General features: G+C 42.4%; 1 protein-coding gene across 3 annotated transcripts in view; it reads left to right on the top strand.

The window, feature by feature from the left end:
- PDE10A (phosphodiesterase 10A) overlaps positions 1–15,714 on the top strand; it is a 565,247-nt gene that overhangs the window by 468,156 nt on the left and 81,377 nt on the right. For all 3 annotated transcript variants that reach the window (XM_059401406.1, XM_059401405.1, XM_059401404.1), the window contains 2 exons: positions 7,134–7,254; positions 8,253–8,302. In XM_059401406.1, coding sequence (XP_059257389.1) covers positions 7,134–7,254; positions 8,253–8,302 — 171 coding nt within the window. The remainder of the gene's footprint in view (positions 1–7,133; positions 7,255–8,252; positions 8,303–15,714) is intronic.

Genomic DNA, 15,714 nt, shown 5'->3' with positions numbered 1-15,714 from the left:
GCCGTTCGTTTGGTGACAGTTTCCTTTGCCGTGCAGAAGCCTTGTAGTTTGATGTAGCCCCACTTGTTCGTTTTTGCCTTTGTTTCCTGGGCTTTTGATATCATATCCAAGAAATCATTGCCAAGACCAGTGTCAAAAAACTGTGTTTTCCTTATGATTTCCTCTAGGAGTTTTACACTTTCAGGGCTTAAATGTCAGTCTTTAATTCACGTGGGTTGGTTTTTGTATGGAAAGATAAGGGTCAGTTTCATTCTTCTGCATGGGGTTGTCCAGTTTTTCTAGCACCATTTTTGAAGACACTGTCCTTTCCACATCGTATATGGTTGATGCCTTTCTTAAAGGTCAGTGGACCGTATACCTACAGGTGTGTTTCTGAGTTCTCTGTTCTATTCCATTCATCTGTATGTCTCTTTTTATGCCAGGCCTATATTATTTTGATTACTAGAGGCTTATAATGTTATAGTTTGAAATCAGGAGGTGTGATGTTTTTAGCTTTGTTCTTCTTTCCTCAAGATTGCTTTGGGGGCGCCTGGGTGGCTCAGTGGGTTAAAGCCTCTGCCTTCGGCTCAGGTCATGATCCCAGGGTCCTGGGATCGAGCCCCGCATCGGGCCCACTGCTCAGCAGGGAGCCTGCTTCCCTCTCTGTGCCTGCCTCTCTGTCTACTTGTGATCTCTGTCTGTAAACGAACAAACAAACAAACAAACAACAAAAAAAGATTGCTTTGGATTTTCTTTTCGGTTCCATACAAATTCTAGGGTGGTATTTTTCTCTTTGAAAAAAAAAAATTGGAATTTTGATAAGGATTTCATTGAATGAATAGATCACTTTGGATACTATTGACATTTTAACTATATTAATTCTTCCAATTTTTGAACATGGAATTTCCTTCCATTTATTTTGTGTCTTCTTCTGTTTCATTTTCTAATATTTTATAAGTTTCAGTCTACATATCTTACATCTCCTTGGTTAAATTTATTCCTAAATATTTTTTTTTCTTTTTGATGCTGTTATAAATAGCTTGTTGTTAGTGCATGGGAACGCAACTGATTTTTGTATATTGATTTGATATGTATTAATAAGTATGTATGTTGTAAGGATTTATGTTCTTGTCAGAGTGTAATGAATTGTACATTTCAGTATTTCTTAAACTTACCTAAAAATCTAAAAAAAAAAAAAAAATTGACACCTTAGGTTAGCTGTTTTCAGTGGTACGGCTTAGCATTTCTGAAACCACTCTGTATATTCTGGGCCTGAGAAACGGCATAAATATATTAAGCCCGTCGTCAGTAACATTTCTCACTGTTGCATGAGGGATTACAAATATGGAAATGGGGAGCATTACAGTGCACACTGAATTATTTAGCTGCAACTGGAGGCATGTGTATGAATTCATCCTTTTTAATATCCCTATACATATATCCAGGTAGATAAATACAGAATGCACATTTGCATATATGTATATATAGTTATATGAGACGCTCTCATCTGTACATTATCCGTGAGAGTCCGAGCGGCATTGACAGCAGTGGCACATGTAACTCCTGTACTTACGCGTTAAGTACCCCTCTCATTGAAAGGAACTTGTATTTCTTTGAGAAATAGGAATGGCTGATACCAGGGCTGGCAAGATATGTGATGAGAAAGTCAGAAAGTGTTGAAAGAATCATGAAGGGTGTCGGGCGGATACAGGAGCCAGCTTGAGGGGATTCCTGTTGGTCAAATCTGGGATAACTGGAGAATCAAAATGCGTATGTGATCATGTTACTGGATGGTAGCCTATTGACTAAAATGAGTCTGTGAGTCCAGACTCGTCTACAGGAATGAATGAGGAGAACAGAAAGCTCTTCCTCTTCTTCCCGGGAGAATGCCGCGTGCCAAATACAGGAGCGGTGACAGAGTTCTGGCCCCAGCACTTCCCTGTACCGTTGCCAAAAATGCAAAACCTGATTCTAATCGTGAAGAAACATCAGGTGAATCGTAATACCCACAATGTAGGAAACATCAAGTTCAAGAAACACAAGGGAAAGACTGTGGACTTGTTCTACATGAAAGGTCACCAAATGGGCCCGAGAGCCGATTGCCATATGGGACCTGCGGCTTGACCCTCGCCCAGCGGGATGGATAGTATAAGGATATTATTGGGACGGTGCATGGCATTTAAATGCGGAGTTTTAATTAGCAAATTGTGCTGTGGCAAATGTGTGGTAACTATGTGATTCTGTTTCTTGGGATACATCAGAATATTCTTTTTCTTAGGAAATACGCAGTGAAGTTGTGGGGTAAAGGAGCTACCAACCTGTTCTCACATATTCAGAAACTATATATATATGACTATGGTGTTGTGCGTGTAGATAGGATAATAGATAACAGGTAGATAAGGGGGGGGTTCACTGAGAAGGAGAAACAGAGAGGACAATGTCAGTATAGACTTTCGTAGTCTTGCAGGTTTTTGTAAGTTTGACAAAAATAAGTCATAAAAAGATAAATTAAAAAAGAAATAGGAAAAATTTAAATAATTATTGAGGAGTATGCGAAAAACTGCAAGTTGCTGTTCATACTCCCCAGTATCTTGTCTCATCATGGTTTCTAGTGAGCTGTCCTAGCCCGTGAGGACAGGCCAGTGATCCCTCAGGGAACCACGGGCTCTCGGGCCAGCGGGGATCACAGACCTCACACCGTCCAAGCTCTCAGCTCATTCTTGAACTGCCTCTGGCCTCTCCTGGTGACGTGGTTTTCCCGTCTGTGTTGGAACACCTCATCACGTTAGCACGTCTGGGAGCATTTGTTCTCTTGGTTAAACCAGCTGTCGCCAAGGGTTAATACCGCTCATTCCGTACCGTCACATCTCATAGAACATTATCTGCCTCCGGGTGACGGCGGGGCTCTTCCCCTCGTTCCCTAACTGTTCCAGGTGCTCTCGGGCACCACAGCAAGCTCACAGGGCGGGTTCAGCCCCTGCTCAAGTTCCCGGGGAAGCACAGTGAAGTCTACCGGACAGAGCTCGACGGAGGTCCCAGTTTCGGGATTCGGTTGCTGCAGCCCTTTCAGTGAAGTCACATCTTTGCAAACCGTGTTTTCAGAAGTTGCTCTAACGGGAAGCAGCTCCCCGTGAAAGCCAGTGTGGAACAGAAAATGAGGGGCAGCAGCCAGCGGGGTTCTAAGGCTTGTGAGGTCATGCTCTGCCCAGCTCTTTCCACCTGCGAGTTCCAACTTCTTGGATTATGAAGTCTCAGTGATACTCACCTCATGCTTTGGATGAGTTCTTACATGGGATAAGGTCCGTGAAAGGACTGTGGAATGTTCTACACGAAAGGACCAAATGGGAAATAGAGTCACATACTTACAAAAGAAGTTAAAATGCTGCGCAAATACCAGTTCTGAGCAACTTCATGAATACACTCTGGTGATTTTCTGTTCAGTGAAGCTGTAGTCTTGAAAGTTTATTTCACGGAATTGACCTGATCCCTTAGTAAGCGTCCTTCACCACACTGTTTCCAAAGAGGGCCTTGGAAAGGTGGGATTTGATGTTCGTCTCCATGTGTCCTCTGCCTTTCCTTATGGACTTCTTTCTGGTCCTGAGGAGCAAGACGGCCGGAGGCCAACAACCCAACAGTCATTATGCTTAACACTTCCCATTTGCATATTACTTTAAGTTTTACAGTATAGTATGGTTTGAATGATTCACTATGTCGATAGGGCTTTAATATTTGAGACCTAATAGTACATCAATATGTAACAGTAACCATTAGAAGACATTTTGCTCTTATATGCAGTTGTCATTGGTAATCAGAGGGAGCAGGATGTCCTAACCCATCTATTAGAATTGAAGCTTAATGACAAAATGAAAATCCTGGGTCGAAGATTTTCATAGACCGTGAGAGCTGAAAGGTATTTTAAAGGCAGTGCGCTTTGGCCTTCTTGTTCTACAAATGAGAAAGGGAAGGCTCAGAGACACGGCAGAAGGAAACCCCAGAGTGCGCTGCCCCTATTGAGGCATGCCTTCTTGGTCTCACTTGTATGACAACCCAGTCCTTCCAGAAGAGACGGAGAACAGCGGTTCTTCCCTCTCAGCACTGCACACGGGTCCCATGAACGGGTGCACTCTCAGAATTATGTTATCAGAGGAAAGAGTCTGCCTGTGCATCGTTTTTATCGGGACTCCTCTGTGGGGTGACTAGGAGCTCACCTGTGGCCAGCTAAAGTGCCCCTCCCCAGAAGAAAAAGCAAGTGTTCGAGATTCATTGGTTCAGGAACAGTCTATATGTAGGGATAGGTTTTTAGGCATCATGGTTTTTGTGTGTCTGGATCTAGGCTTTCAGACTCTGTCATTATGACTTAGTCTCTTTATTTCTCTTATGCTAGCTTTTCTTTGGGTTAGCCTCAGTCTCAGATAAGCTCTTTCCCAGGACTTTGGGGGAAAAAAATATACAAAACAAATGGCTCTAATTAGTGGTGAGGGAGAGAGAGGGCATGTTAGAGTAGAATCTTTTCTCTCGAGTTCTTCAAAACCGGCAGTCATCGAGTAGGATCTTGTTTACAGATGACGAAGGAACAGCGTGAGCTTGTGCGGTGTTCAGTGCTGGTGTACTTGGGAGGCGTTGGCACTTCAGAGCGTTCGTAACATTTTTCACGCAGACTTTCACTCCTGCAGGGGTGTCGGCCCCAGAGTGGGTCTCGGGGGGGATGTCTGCAGCTGGAGGGTCACGGAGATGGTATGACTGACTGCTAACCAGACAGACTGATAGCAAAAAGAGTCACAGAACTTGGTCAGGAGGCCAGTGGTTTACCATGGTTGTGTGTGCAACACACCAAGTAGGACACACAGGTTCAAGGGGCCGGGGGAAGCCGACCCCAGGTACAGGAGGTAAGGCCGGAGGGGAGCAGAGCACACGCACAGCAGAGAAGCTGGTTTTGGAGCAGACACAAGGAGACACAACAGCAGGGGAGAGTCCGGTCTCTCTCGCCACTGGTGCTGAGGCATAAGAGTGCTTGCTGGGGGTCTGTTGTGATGCCGTAGGGCCATGTTCATTAGTTACTTCTGTTGTTCTCTCTGCTTGGGAAGCTCTTCCTCCAGATTTCTGCAAGTGTCCCGTCTTCACTCCTTCTCGGGGGGAGCCTTCAGGGTGGAATTCTGTCAGTTTCTGAGCGTGCCTGTTCCAGAAATGCATTCTGAGACTGGGGTACCGCAGCTGTTGGAGCACCCACGGGGGCTTGCTTCTGAGACAGACCTGAGCTACAGCTCCATTGCTCACCCGATGTCCACTGCCCTGGGGCGGGATCCATAATTGGGTCTCTAAAAAGTAGTTATTCCTTTTGGCATACATGACACCTTGAGCAAGTGATCTGTCATACTTCATTTTCTGGGGCCTGTGTGGACTCGAGCCTGCTTTAGGTGGGAAGCAGAGACATGGGGTGAGTAATCAGCTGTTCCTGATAAGGAAGGTGGGGGAGGGTAGGCTGATTCCGGGGCAAAAGGTATGAGGCTCCAGTGGAGTCTGTTCAGATGTCCGGTGCCACGGAAGCCTTCCGAGGGCATAACTCGCTCCCTCCACAAGCCTTGGCCGTTAGCATTTCCCGCTCCCTTTCTGCGCAGCACCGCCACCACCTGTCACACTGTAATAGTCACTAGTTTATTTTCTTCCACCTCGAGTGTAAGTTCCTTGACTGGATCTCTATTCTGGTAACTCCCTAGCATCTCTTTGTCGAGAAGAGTGCCGATGTGTAGTTGATTGTCAGGATCGCCAGCCCTGTTTGTGGGGTGATTGATTGATGGATTATTCATCGACGCTTTCACGTATGAACTCACATTCAGTCGTTCTGCAGACACCCACGGAGAACGGTGGTCAAGAATAATGCCAAGTGTTTGCAACGACGTGGATGGAGCTAGAGCGTGTAACGCTACACAAAATAAGTCTGAGAAAGACAGATACCACATGATCTCCCTCTTGGCCGAACTTAAGAAACAAACAAATGGAAAGACAAAGGGGTGGGGGAAAGAGAGAAGAGAAACACAGCGAGAAACAGACTCTTGAGTCCACAGAACACACCGAGGGTCCGGGAGGGGAGGGGGCGGCGTGGGGGTGAAGGAGATCGCGAGCCGCGACGGGCACGGGGCGATGCACGGACGTGGTGAAACACTACGTTGTACGCCCGACACGAATACAGCACCGGGCGCTGACGGGGCTGGGGTTTTGAGAAAAGAAGAACTGCGAGGAAAAAGCCTTTAGGAGCAGGAGATACCTGCGTGGTCATAAAGAAGAGAAAGGTGGCTTGAGACCGTGTTGCGCAGACGGCGAGCACCGTGTGTAGAATGTGGGAGGCCGCCCTGCGACGGGTCTGTTCTTCCAAGTTCAGTGGGAAGCCTCAGGACTATTTCAAGCCAGGGAATAATGCATTTTATTTGGTTTATAAAATTTGCCGTGGCTGTTGTTTGGAAAATAGGCTTAGAGGGGACACTTCGTGGAAGGCAGTTTCTCGTACCTTTACAGAGAAGACAGGGCGAGCCTGTGCTGGAAGTAGCCATGATTTAGCCTTCCCCTTCCCCAGACCCCATCCACCTGCTGCTGTCCCTGCTCCCGCTCCGAAGCCCGGAGCTTTGGACTTGCAGTGCAGCGGCCGGTACTGCTGTGACGGTGACTGTGAGAGCGGCCGCCTGCTGTCCAGGGAGGAGCGGAGGCCCGGCTAGCGCGGTGCCCCGCTGGTGCAGATGAATGGAGAGGAATAAATTCTGCTTCCCGCAGTGCAGTGCGTATCAGCTCACTTGCTAGCATCGTACAGTGTGTCCTTCCGTTAGCCAACTTTTGTACTACTTTTACTGATTATATAGAAAACTTCAGAAATAAAGAGGTAATTTGTAAAATTTGATATTTTAATATAAGTAAGTATACATGGAATCTATAATCCTAAGTCCTAGCAATTTTAATTTTCAATCTATTTATAGTAGATTATAATAATTAAATAATGCTCTGTAAAAGCATAGTGTGGAAAAGCATAAATGTATATAAAGTTATATACATTAATAATAAACTAAGGGGTTATATGTCTTATTTATATATGTTAATTATAAACTAAGGGGTTTTTAGTTTATTATATTTAGTTATGTCCTTTCTTTTTTTTTTTTTTTAATTAAAAGTACCAAGACACGAATATGCAGGGAGTTGTGTATGAACTCAACAGCTACATAGAACAGCGGTTGGATACAGGAGGAGACAACCAGCTACTCCTCTATGAATTGAGTAGCATCATTAAAATAGGTAAGAAATGTTTTGTGTTCCTCCAGTAGAAAATTTGAGCCGAAGTTTCTTTTATTCCATTGCAGAAAATGGAAAAAGTAATGCACTTTACTATAAGGCAAATGCAAGTCATTTATTGACTTCTATTTTGGGGCTAAATTTGAAATGAAAATATTTTTTTGTGAAACTAACCAAAATGAGTCAAACCTAAAAGTTCCTCAGTTATCTAATCCCAAAAAAGTATCTGTCAGATATATACATGGAATGTACTGTGCTCTCTAAATAAAACCTGGTTTTCTTTGGACAGTATAATTTTATTGAATTAATCACATCTTTATGAAGGAAGTTGTTAATTTTTAAGGAACAAAAACCATTTTAAATTTATTTGGGAGATGACAGGCTTATATACTGTTATCACCGTTTTACTGATGAGGAAGCTGTGTCAAAGACAGACGGGCCAAATATTTTAGGCCACATGAGTACGAAAGTGTGAAGCAGGAGTTAGGGTTAGTATCTGTTCTCTGCCGGGATAATTGCCTTCCGATGGCCCCGAAGCAGTGTTAGGAACGTGTCTCGTCAGTGATGACATGTGGATGTGTATATATATATATACACCATCCTTTTGGATCGATGCTATTATCAATCCTTCATTATTATGAATATCTCATCCGGCATTTTTTTGTACTTTAAAAATTAAATATAGTTCTTAAAACTATTTCCAATAGTTGTGATATTTAAAGTTTCCCAGAGACACTGTCGCATAGAACATTGGCTGCTGTGTGCATCTGAGGATGTCACGTCCTAAAGTCTCCAACAGCTGATGAATGATGAACGAAAATGCTCTAATTACGGGATTGAGTCAAGCCACGAGTTAGCTCGCTCGGCGACTGCATGCCCATTGCTTGTGTTAACATAAGTCCTGTCACAGAGACTCCTTTCTGAGGTCTCGCCTTAGAGAGTTCATATGTGCTCTGTTCTTCCATTGAGATTAGTTTCTTCCCTTCTTATTACTTTGGCAGCCACAAAAGCTGATGGATTTGCACTGTATTTCCTTGGAGAGTGCAATAATGTAAGTATCTAAATTTAGATTTTGGTGCTCTAGATAAGAAAATGTCGTAAGCTTTTGTAAACAGATGCACTGTGTTATAGACAACAGAGACGGGGGAATTGGGTCCTTCAAACTTATTTTTTGTTCCCTTTCCATGTACAGTTCTTGCCAGCTGAAAGTTTACCAGCATAGCATAGGATCTTTGGGCTTAAAATCTTATACTTTATTTACTGCTTTAGTTTTGGTTTATGGTATCCTGTCTTAGGATTGGCATTTCCAGAGTGACTGTTGGGTGCAGAAGCTGTTTCAGCGCTGTGGGCTCTGCCCTTGCACCGCACATTCTGCAGTAGAGGAAAATGAGAACAAAAGTTCAGCGTTTTTAATGTGATTTCCCAGATTTCTTTAAGGAAACCCCAGCAGTGCGGGGACAGAGTTACTAAGTGGGGGTCCCCGAGCTGTGGTGGCTGTAGCTGACACTGCCCATGGCACGGGGCTTTACGGGCCCTCCGGTCTTCTGTGCAACAGGCTGGGCGCTGTGTTTCTGGCTTAACTTCCTCAAAGCACAGGCCACCATCAAATGCAGCGTGTACAAAGCACTTTTAAAAAGTACTTCAAGATATTCAGCTACTGGCATTTGATTTTTGGTTTGATATTAAAACCATATATGTAACATTTCAGAACGTTCTGTACCAGTAAGAATTATGTTCATAGTCAAAATATATAGAAATCATTTATAAATATATTTGGAAAATTTTTGCTGTGCATTATGTGTTAGGCATCGTTACTTGAGATTTGGAATGTATTTTTGCAATGTAATACTTGTATTCATGAGTAATCAAAATGTGTGCTATTTATATTATATAAAATGTTAATAGGAAGAGAGACGCAAGTGTTCTGGGATGTTTGATAGCACTCCTGAATAATACAGCAGTCAAAGGACGAACAGTAGTTGCACAAAAATATTTCTTGGCTGATTTACTGAACCCATAATGGATGCTCTTCGTTTATGCAACCTTTCTCTCCCTCCGCATAGTAAAAATTTATGTTCCAGCATTAAAAGCTCCTTAGGACCAGGACCTTTCCTTACTCATCTTCACACTCACCAGCATCTCTCCTCATGTCTTCCATGTACAGAACAAGACTATCTGTTAAATTGAATTCTTCAGGTATCGCTACTGCTTCTCAACACTTCAAATGATACTTCAGGCTAATGGCTACGCCACTAAAATAACCAGTGGGTCTCGTTCTTTCCCGTTCATTCTAAAACCTTATTTCCAAAATTTTACCTCTTTGATCTACTTTGCAGTTATGTTTAAACTGAACAGGTGTGTATGTCAGCTCGGGTGGTCATGAGTGTGCACATCCCCGTGTGACGCCCCTGGGACCTGCAGACAAGTCCCGGGGCCTGGCCTCAGCAGCCGAGTAAATACCACGTGGCCCTTACCCTTCAGCCACGGCTGTTTGTGACCCAAACTCGGACCACCCCAGTTCTCTGCTGAAGCCTGCTTCCCGGACTCAGCATTTCTAGCTGTTTCCATGAAAAGGAGTGAGTGAACCCTGCAGCTGAGACGGCTGGTGGGGTGACCCTCTTCTGCTCGGTGTGAAAGAGAGCGGGCAAGTGGTCTGCGGAGGTCAGGAAGGGCAGGCGGCGAGAGCCCAGGGCTCTGGGGGGTGCGAGCCTCGGGGAGTGCTTGGCTTTTAGAGCCTGGATTTAGATTCCCGAAGCCCATATTTTTAGTCATTTCTCTGTCTTGGTTTTTGGTTTTTGTGTTTTCTTTTTTTCATTTTTTGGGGTTTTTGTTTGTTTGTTTGTTGTTTGGGGGGGGTTGCTTTATTTTTACAAGCCCGAGTATGTGTACATTCCTGGAATATGTGATTTAGAAAAAGCTTTTGTGTCCACAATAAACTGTATATTCTACGTTTATTAGTTCTAATTCTTTTTACTTTCGTAACTCGAGGGGAGAGGACGCTGCATCCCGGCCCGGCGCCCGCCGGCTCGGTGTTCCACGCGCTCCTGGCCTCGGTCGGTCTCGCTGTGGCCGGCGCTCGGGGCCACTGCCTCCCGCCTTGCGCAGCAGCATGGCCCCGGGAGCAGCGGAGCACCGCCAGGCCTCGCAGCCCCGTTCCGGGCGTCCACGTCCGTCTCCTCCCCGGGTGTGAGCTCCATACGCTTCTCCTTGAGAGACTTCAGCCGAGCCTGCGATTATGTGTTTATCCGTGATTCGTGAGATCGTCCCACTTTCTCACTAGAATGTGGCCTTCATGGAGGCACAGACCTCGTCTTCCTGGAGGGATTCTTGTAGGGGATAGTCACTGCATCGTGCTCACATTTTTCTGTGAATGTGTTCTGCGCAGGCAGCTGTGCCTTAATATTTCCCTGCCCTCGGGACTTCTGTGGGTCAGAAGAAGCTATTGCCTGAGGTCGGAAGCTCAGTGCAGTGTTCTATCCATCCTCCCTCCCTTCCTTTTGGAAAGTGGGTCCCACACCTAGTGTGGAGCCCAGCATGGGCCTTGAACTCATGATCCTGCATTCAAGACCTGAGCTGATCAAGAGTCAGACATTTAACCAACTGAGCCTCCCAGGCCTGAAGTGTTTCTTCAGCTGTATCTACATAATTACCTCTTTCTTTGCTCTTCATTTTTTTTTTTATGTCTCAAGTCTTCCATTTGGAACCACTTTTCTTCTGTCCTGTAGAATTTCCCTGGATGAGTGTGTGCTGATGGGAAACTCAGTTTTTGTCTACCTGAGTATGTCTTTATGTCATCATTTTCTTGAAATAAATCTTTGCTGTATAGTTGAGATTGATAAGAATTATCTCTCTGTATATTGACTTCAGCACAGTTACTTTTGGGTTCTTGCTTTGTTTTTCTCAATCTTCAGTATAATTTTTTTATTCCCTGGATATTTTTTTAAGTTTGTCATATGTTTCTTGGGTCATAACTACATTTAACATTAGCTCTACGCCTCTTTCATATTTTTTTTTAAAGATTTTATTTGTTTGTTTGACAGATAGTGATCACAAGTAGTCAGAGGCAGGCAGAGAGAGAGGAGGAAGCAGGCTCCCCACTGAGCAGGGAGCCCAATGTGGGGCTCGATCCCAGGACCCTGGGATCATGACCTGAGCCGAAGGCAGAGGCTTAACCCACTGAGCCACCCAGACGCCCATCTCTTTCTTATTTTTTATATTCTCTCTGAATTTACATTTCTTGGCTTTTGTTTCATCCATCTCTCATGGATGGCGGCTTATTTGCTCGTGTGTTTTATTTTCTTTTATGTTTTAACTGTGAATCATAATCTTCCTTGGGCCTTTTTAAATGGCCATTCTTAAGGACTCTGTCTAAGCTCCTTTCGTGGACACAGCATGTGTATTTGTTTTCGCCAGTCACCTAAGGCACCACTAATCCAGGACTATTTAAATTATCTCATGAGGTTTTTGTTCAGGCGGCAAAGTAGTATGGATTCAAGCCGTACACCCACAGGATACACTGTTATGATTTCACAGAAGATGTTTTTATTTTCCCTCTAGCAGTAAATCAAGATAATCTGGGGTCCTACTAATCTCCTTGTGGCTGTGAGTGTAGTTGCACTTCCAGCTAAAATGAGGTGTTGGCCCCTGGCAAGTCCAGACTCCCTGTAGGGGTCCTGCTTGCCGCAGTGGCTTCCTAAGGGGAGGTCAGTACAACTAGGCTTTGCTGCTCTCAAAAGCAGTCCAGCTCAGGATTTGCTTGCCTCCAACATTCCTCTATTGGCTTCTTTTTCGACTTCTGTGGATTCCATCCATTCTTCTCAGTCCAGCAATGCATTAAAAGGGTTGTAAAATGTGCTTTGTCCAGCCTTTAAATAATTTTAAAATTATGTTTCTCAGGAATATCATACTATCTAATCTGCCCTATTGCTTGAATAGATGCTGACATACTTTAAAATGTAAACTAACGATATTCAATGAAATATATTGTCTCTATATAAATATTATATATGTATATATATATATATACACATATATACATATATATATGTGTATATATATGTATATAGGCCCATGTGAGCAGATACGTGTGTATTTTCTTAATACAAGGTGGCGTATTATAGATATTTATAAATATTTTTCAAAAATTGCTTCAGGACTTTGAATCATAATTATAAAGCCTCAAACAACTCACACTTATAACCGAATGTATATGATTTCATGAAAAAAATATAATAATGTAACCCAAGTGGACTGAGATAAAGTTTTTAGTCTATATCAAAAATATCGAGGATTAATATACAGATGGGAGGAATTATAAAATTCTTATACAAGGATTAAATTCTTTTTTCATAAATAAGAATCAGCAAAAATAATTTCTAAATTGATACATTAAGAAATAGAATTTAAACATTTTAATATATCAAAAGTTCCACTAGAATTAAAACCTCATATCAGTATTACCAGAGAGAAAAACATTTAAAGAAAACATGGAAAGTTAAGGAAAAGATAGAAAACAAACTAAGTAGTATTAAAACACTAAAAATAAAACATAAAATAGATCGTGGCACTCCATACAAAAATATGTCACAACAAAATTGTAAGTAGAATGGGCCCATCTATCAAAAGAAAAAGTCTTAAATTAGATTTAAAAACCCCACAACTGCCTTCTCTTTTACAGAGACCCATATAAACAAAGGACTCAGGAGTAGTTAAAAATAAAAAGGCAATTTTAGGTCCATCTGGGTGGCTCAGTCAGTTAAGCCTCTGCCTTCGGCTCAGGTCATGATCCCGGGGTCCTGGGATGGAGCCCCGCATCGGGCTTCCTGCTCAGTGGGGGTCTGCTTGTCCCTCTCTCTCCGTCCTTCCTTGCGCTCTGCTTGTGTTCCCTCTCCCTCAAATAAATAAATAATTTAAAAAATAAAAATAAAATTTAAAAAGGTAATTTTAGATGGAGCAAATCTATTCCGGAAAAATGAAAGCAGAAGGAGAGCAAGCACGCAAGATCCATGATGAAGTGGAATTTGGGGAAGAGAGGCGTTAAATTGGACAAGAGGTCCCTTGGGATTTGTGAAGTGTGTAGTCTGCATGAAGGCAGAGCTATTATGAAGTTTATGCTGTAAATATTTGATGCATCAAAATTTGTAAAGCAAGCACCCCCCCCCAAAAAAAGAAGAGTACAATAATAATTTTAGGATTGACAGATCAAAAATACAACTCCGAGAATGTTAGTAGTATCAATGAGTAGATTTATCCAAAAAATGTATCTACCTAATTTTAGGACTTACCAACATGGATTTCCCTCTCTTCTTTGAGTTAGACTCATTTTGATGCATTTAGCCTCCATTTAAGAATTTCAGATCCCCATAATGGCTAAAAAACAGGGAATTAATATAAATAATGTGTAATGTGACTCTTTATTGAGATATTGAGAGTGTAATATTTACAAAAATGAATTGTAGTATTGCTCAAGCTCTGGACGAAGTTGTTCATAGAAGAAAATCCACATTCTTGAAGTATTAAACATCTTATATACATTTTTTATGCATTAATAAATAAGAGACAAAATTAATTCATTAATTCAGCACGTTCTTACTAGGTATGAGTACATGGTAGTGTTCACGTACTAGCGACGCGGTAGTAAATTAAAATCTCTGCCCTCTTGGGATTTGATCCATGCATTTAGTTTAATCCATGCATTTAGAAAAAGAAACAAGAGAATCTGAAAACTATACAGACATAGGGACACCTGGGTGGTGTGGTCAGTTGAGTGTCTGACTTTTGGCTCAGGTTGTGATCTCCAGGTCGTGAGATCGAGCCCTGTGTCTGCTTGAGGGCTCTCTCTCTCCCCCTGCACCTCCACCCCTCTCTCTCTCAAATAAGTAAATAAATCTAAAAAAAAAAAAAAAAAAGACTATACAGATATAAGCTATTTGCTAACGTAATTACTAAAGAAGAGAAAACACAATATTTATGTTTAATAATTTAGAAGATACAGCAATAGGTGGAATGAAGATAAGTTAAAAGAGGATGCGTGCAGTAATAAATATGAAATCTAGACACAATGGACAGGTTTTTAAATATATGATGTATATGTAATATATATAATATAAAGTATATATTGTCCCATTGAATACGTTGAATGCAAATGATCATAGAAAACCTAATAGGACCAGTAAACGGAAGAAACTTGAAACAGTGGTAAAATAAAGTTTTTTAAAAAGCCACTAGGACATATATTTCAGACTGATTTTTGAGTACAAACCTGGTTCAGGCCGTTTGCTGCCCCTGGGAACAGTGACGAACCAGAGTAGTTTCCCTCATTAGATCTTGCCTGTGCTTTTCTTGTTCACACTCGGCCGCACGTCCTTCAAGAGAGAGAATTCCTGTGCATTGTCTCAGAGCTTGGAAGAAGGACCACTTCCCAAAAACTGATTCTGGAATTGTCCCATGTGAGTTCCAGGTCACCACTTTGTGAGTTGGACAAGATGTTTAAACTTCCTAAATCTTAATTTAACTTCCATTGGTTAAATGTTATGTCATGAATGCTTCTCCTTCAGCAACCACTTAAAATACCTGCTGTATACCAAACAGCTATGCTAAATTGCTGAGCATACAAAGATTATAAAAAACAAAACAAACCACCGTTCCTGTCCTCAAAGAATGTACAACCAGTAGAGGAAGTGGAGAAGTCCGCAGCTCAGTGTGCAGGGTCTTGCGTACACACAGAGAGAAAGCCAGGGTATCCTGGGACACTGAATTTGATGGGGTGCTCAGGTGCTCCCCTTACAAGCAATGCAGATGATGAGCTCTGTTGAAGCAGGGGTTGGCGGGCAGATGACTGAAGACCTCTCACTGCAGGTAAGAAGGGGGATCAAGGTTTCTCGGGCCGAAGCAGCGTCTGTGAGAAATCCCGAGTTAGGAGAGGAAGGAGCGAATTTCTATGTCCTGGTCCTTAGCAGAGACTGACATAATGATGCATATAAGGTATTCTTGAACTATTTGTTGGGGGGGAAAAAAAAACAAAAAAAAAAACCTATCCTTTCCATGATAAGATCTTGGTTAATTAAACTTGCTGTTTGTACAGTTTTTCTGTTTTCTGAGTCTTTTACTCTGATACATAACATACTTTATAATAGTATCATTACGATTTTTCTCATGTTATCTGTAAGAGTTGTTTGTAAAAGCTGAAAACCTTTCAAACTCATAAAGTTTTGGATAGCTTTTCATATATTGGTGTTAAAAACCAGTTTATAGCAAGTACTTTAAAGTAATTGCATGACTTTCTTCAACCACACGATGAACTTCAGTAGGTTAATTTTTTTTTTATAGCAGTTTTTAAAAAAATTTTTTTTTTATTTTCAGCATAACAGTATCATTGTTTTTGCACCACACCCAGTGCTCCATGCAATCCGTGCCCTCTCTAATACCCACCACCTGGAACCCCGACCTCCCACCCCCGCCCCT

Source organism: Mustela nigripes, chromosome 5 (genome assembly GCF_022355385.1).
Source record: "Mustela nigripes isolate SB6536 chromosome 5, MUSNIG.SB6536, whole genome shotgun sequence".
Lineage (NCBI taxonomy): Eukaryota > Metazoa > Chordata > Mammalia > Carnivora > Mustelidae > Mustela > Mustela nigripes.
This window is presented reverse-complemented; position numbering and strand designations above follow the sequence as displayed.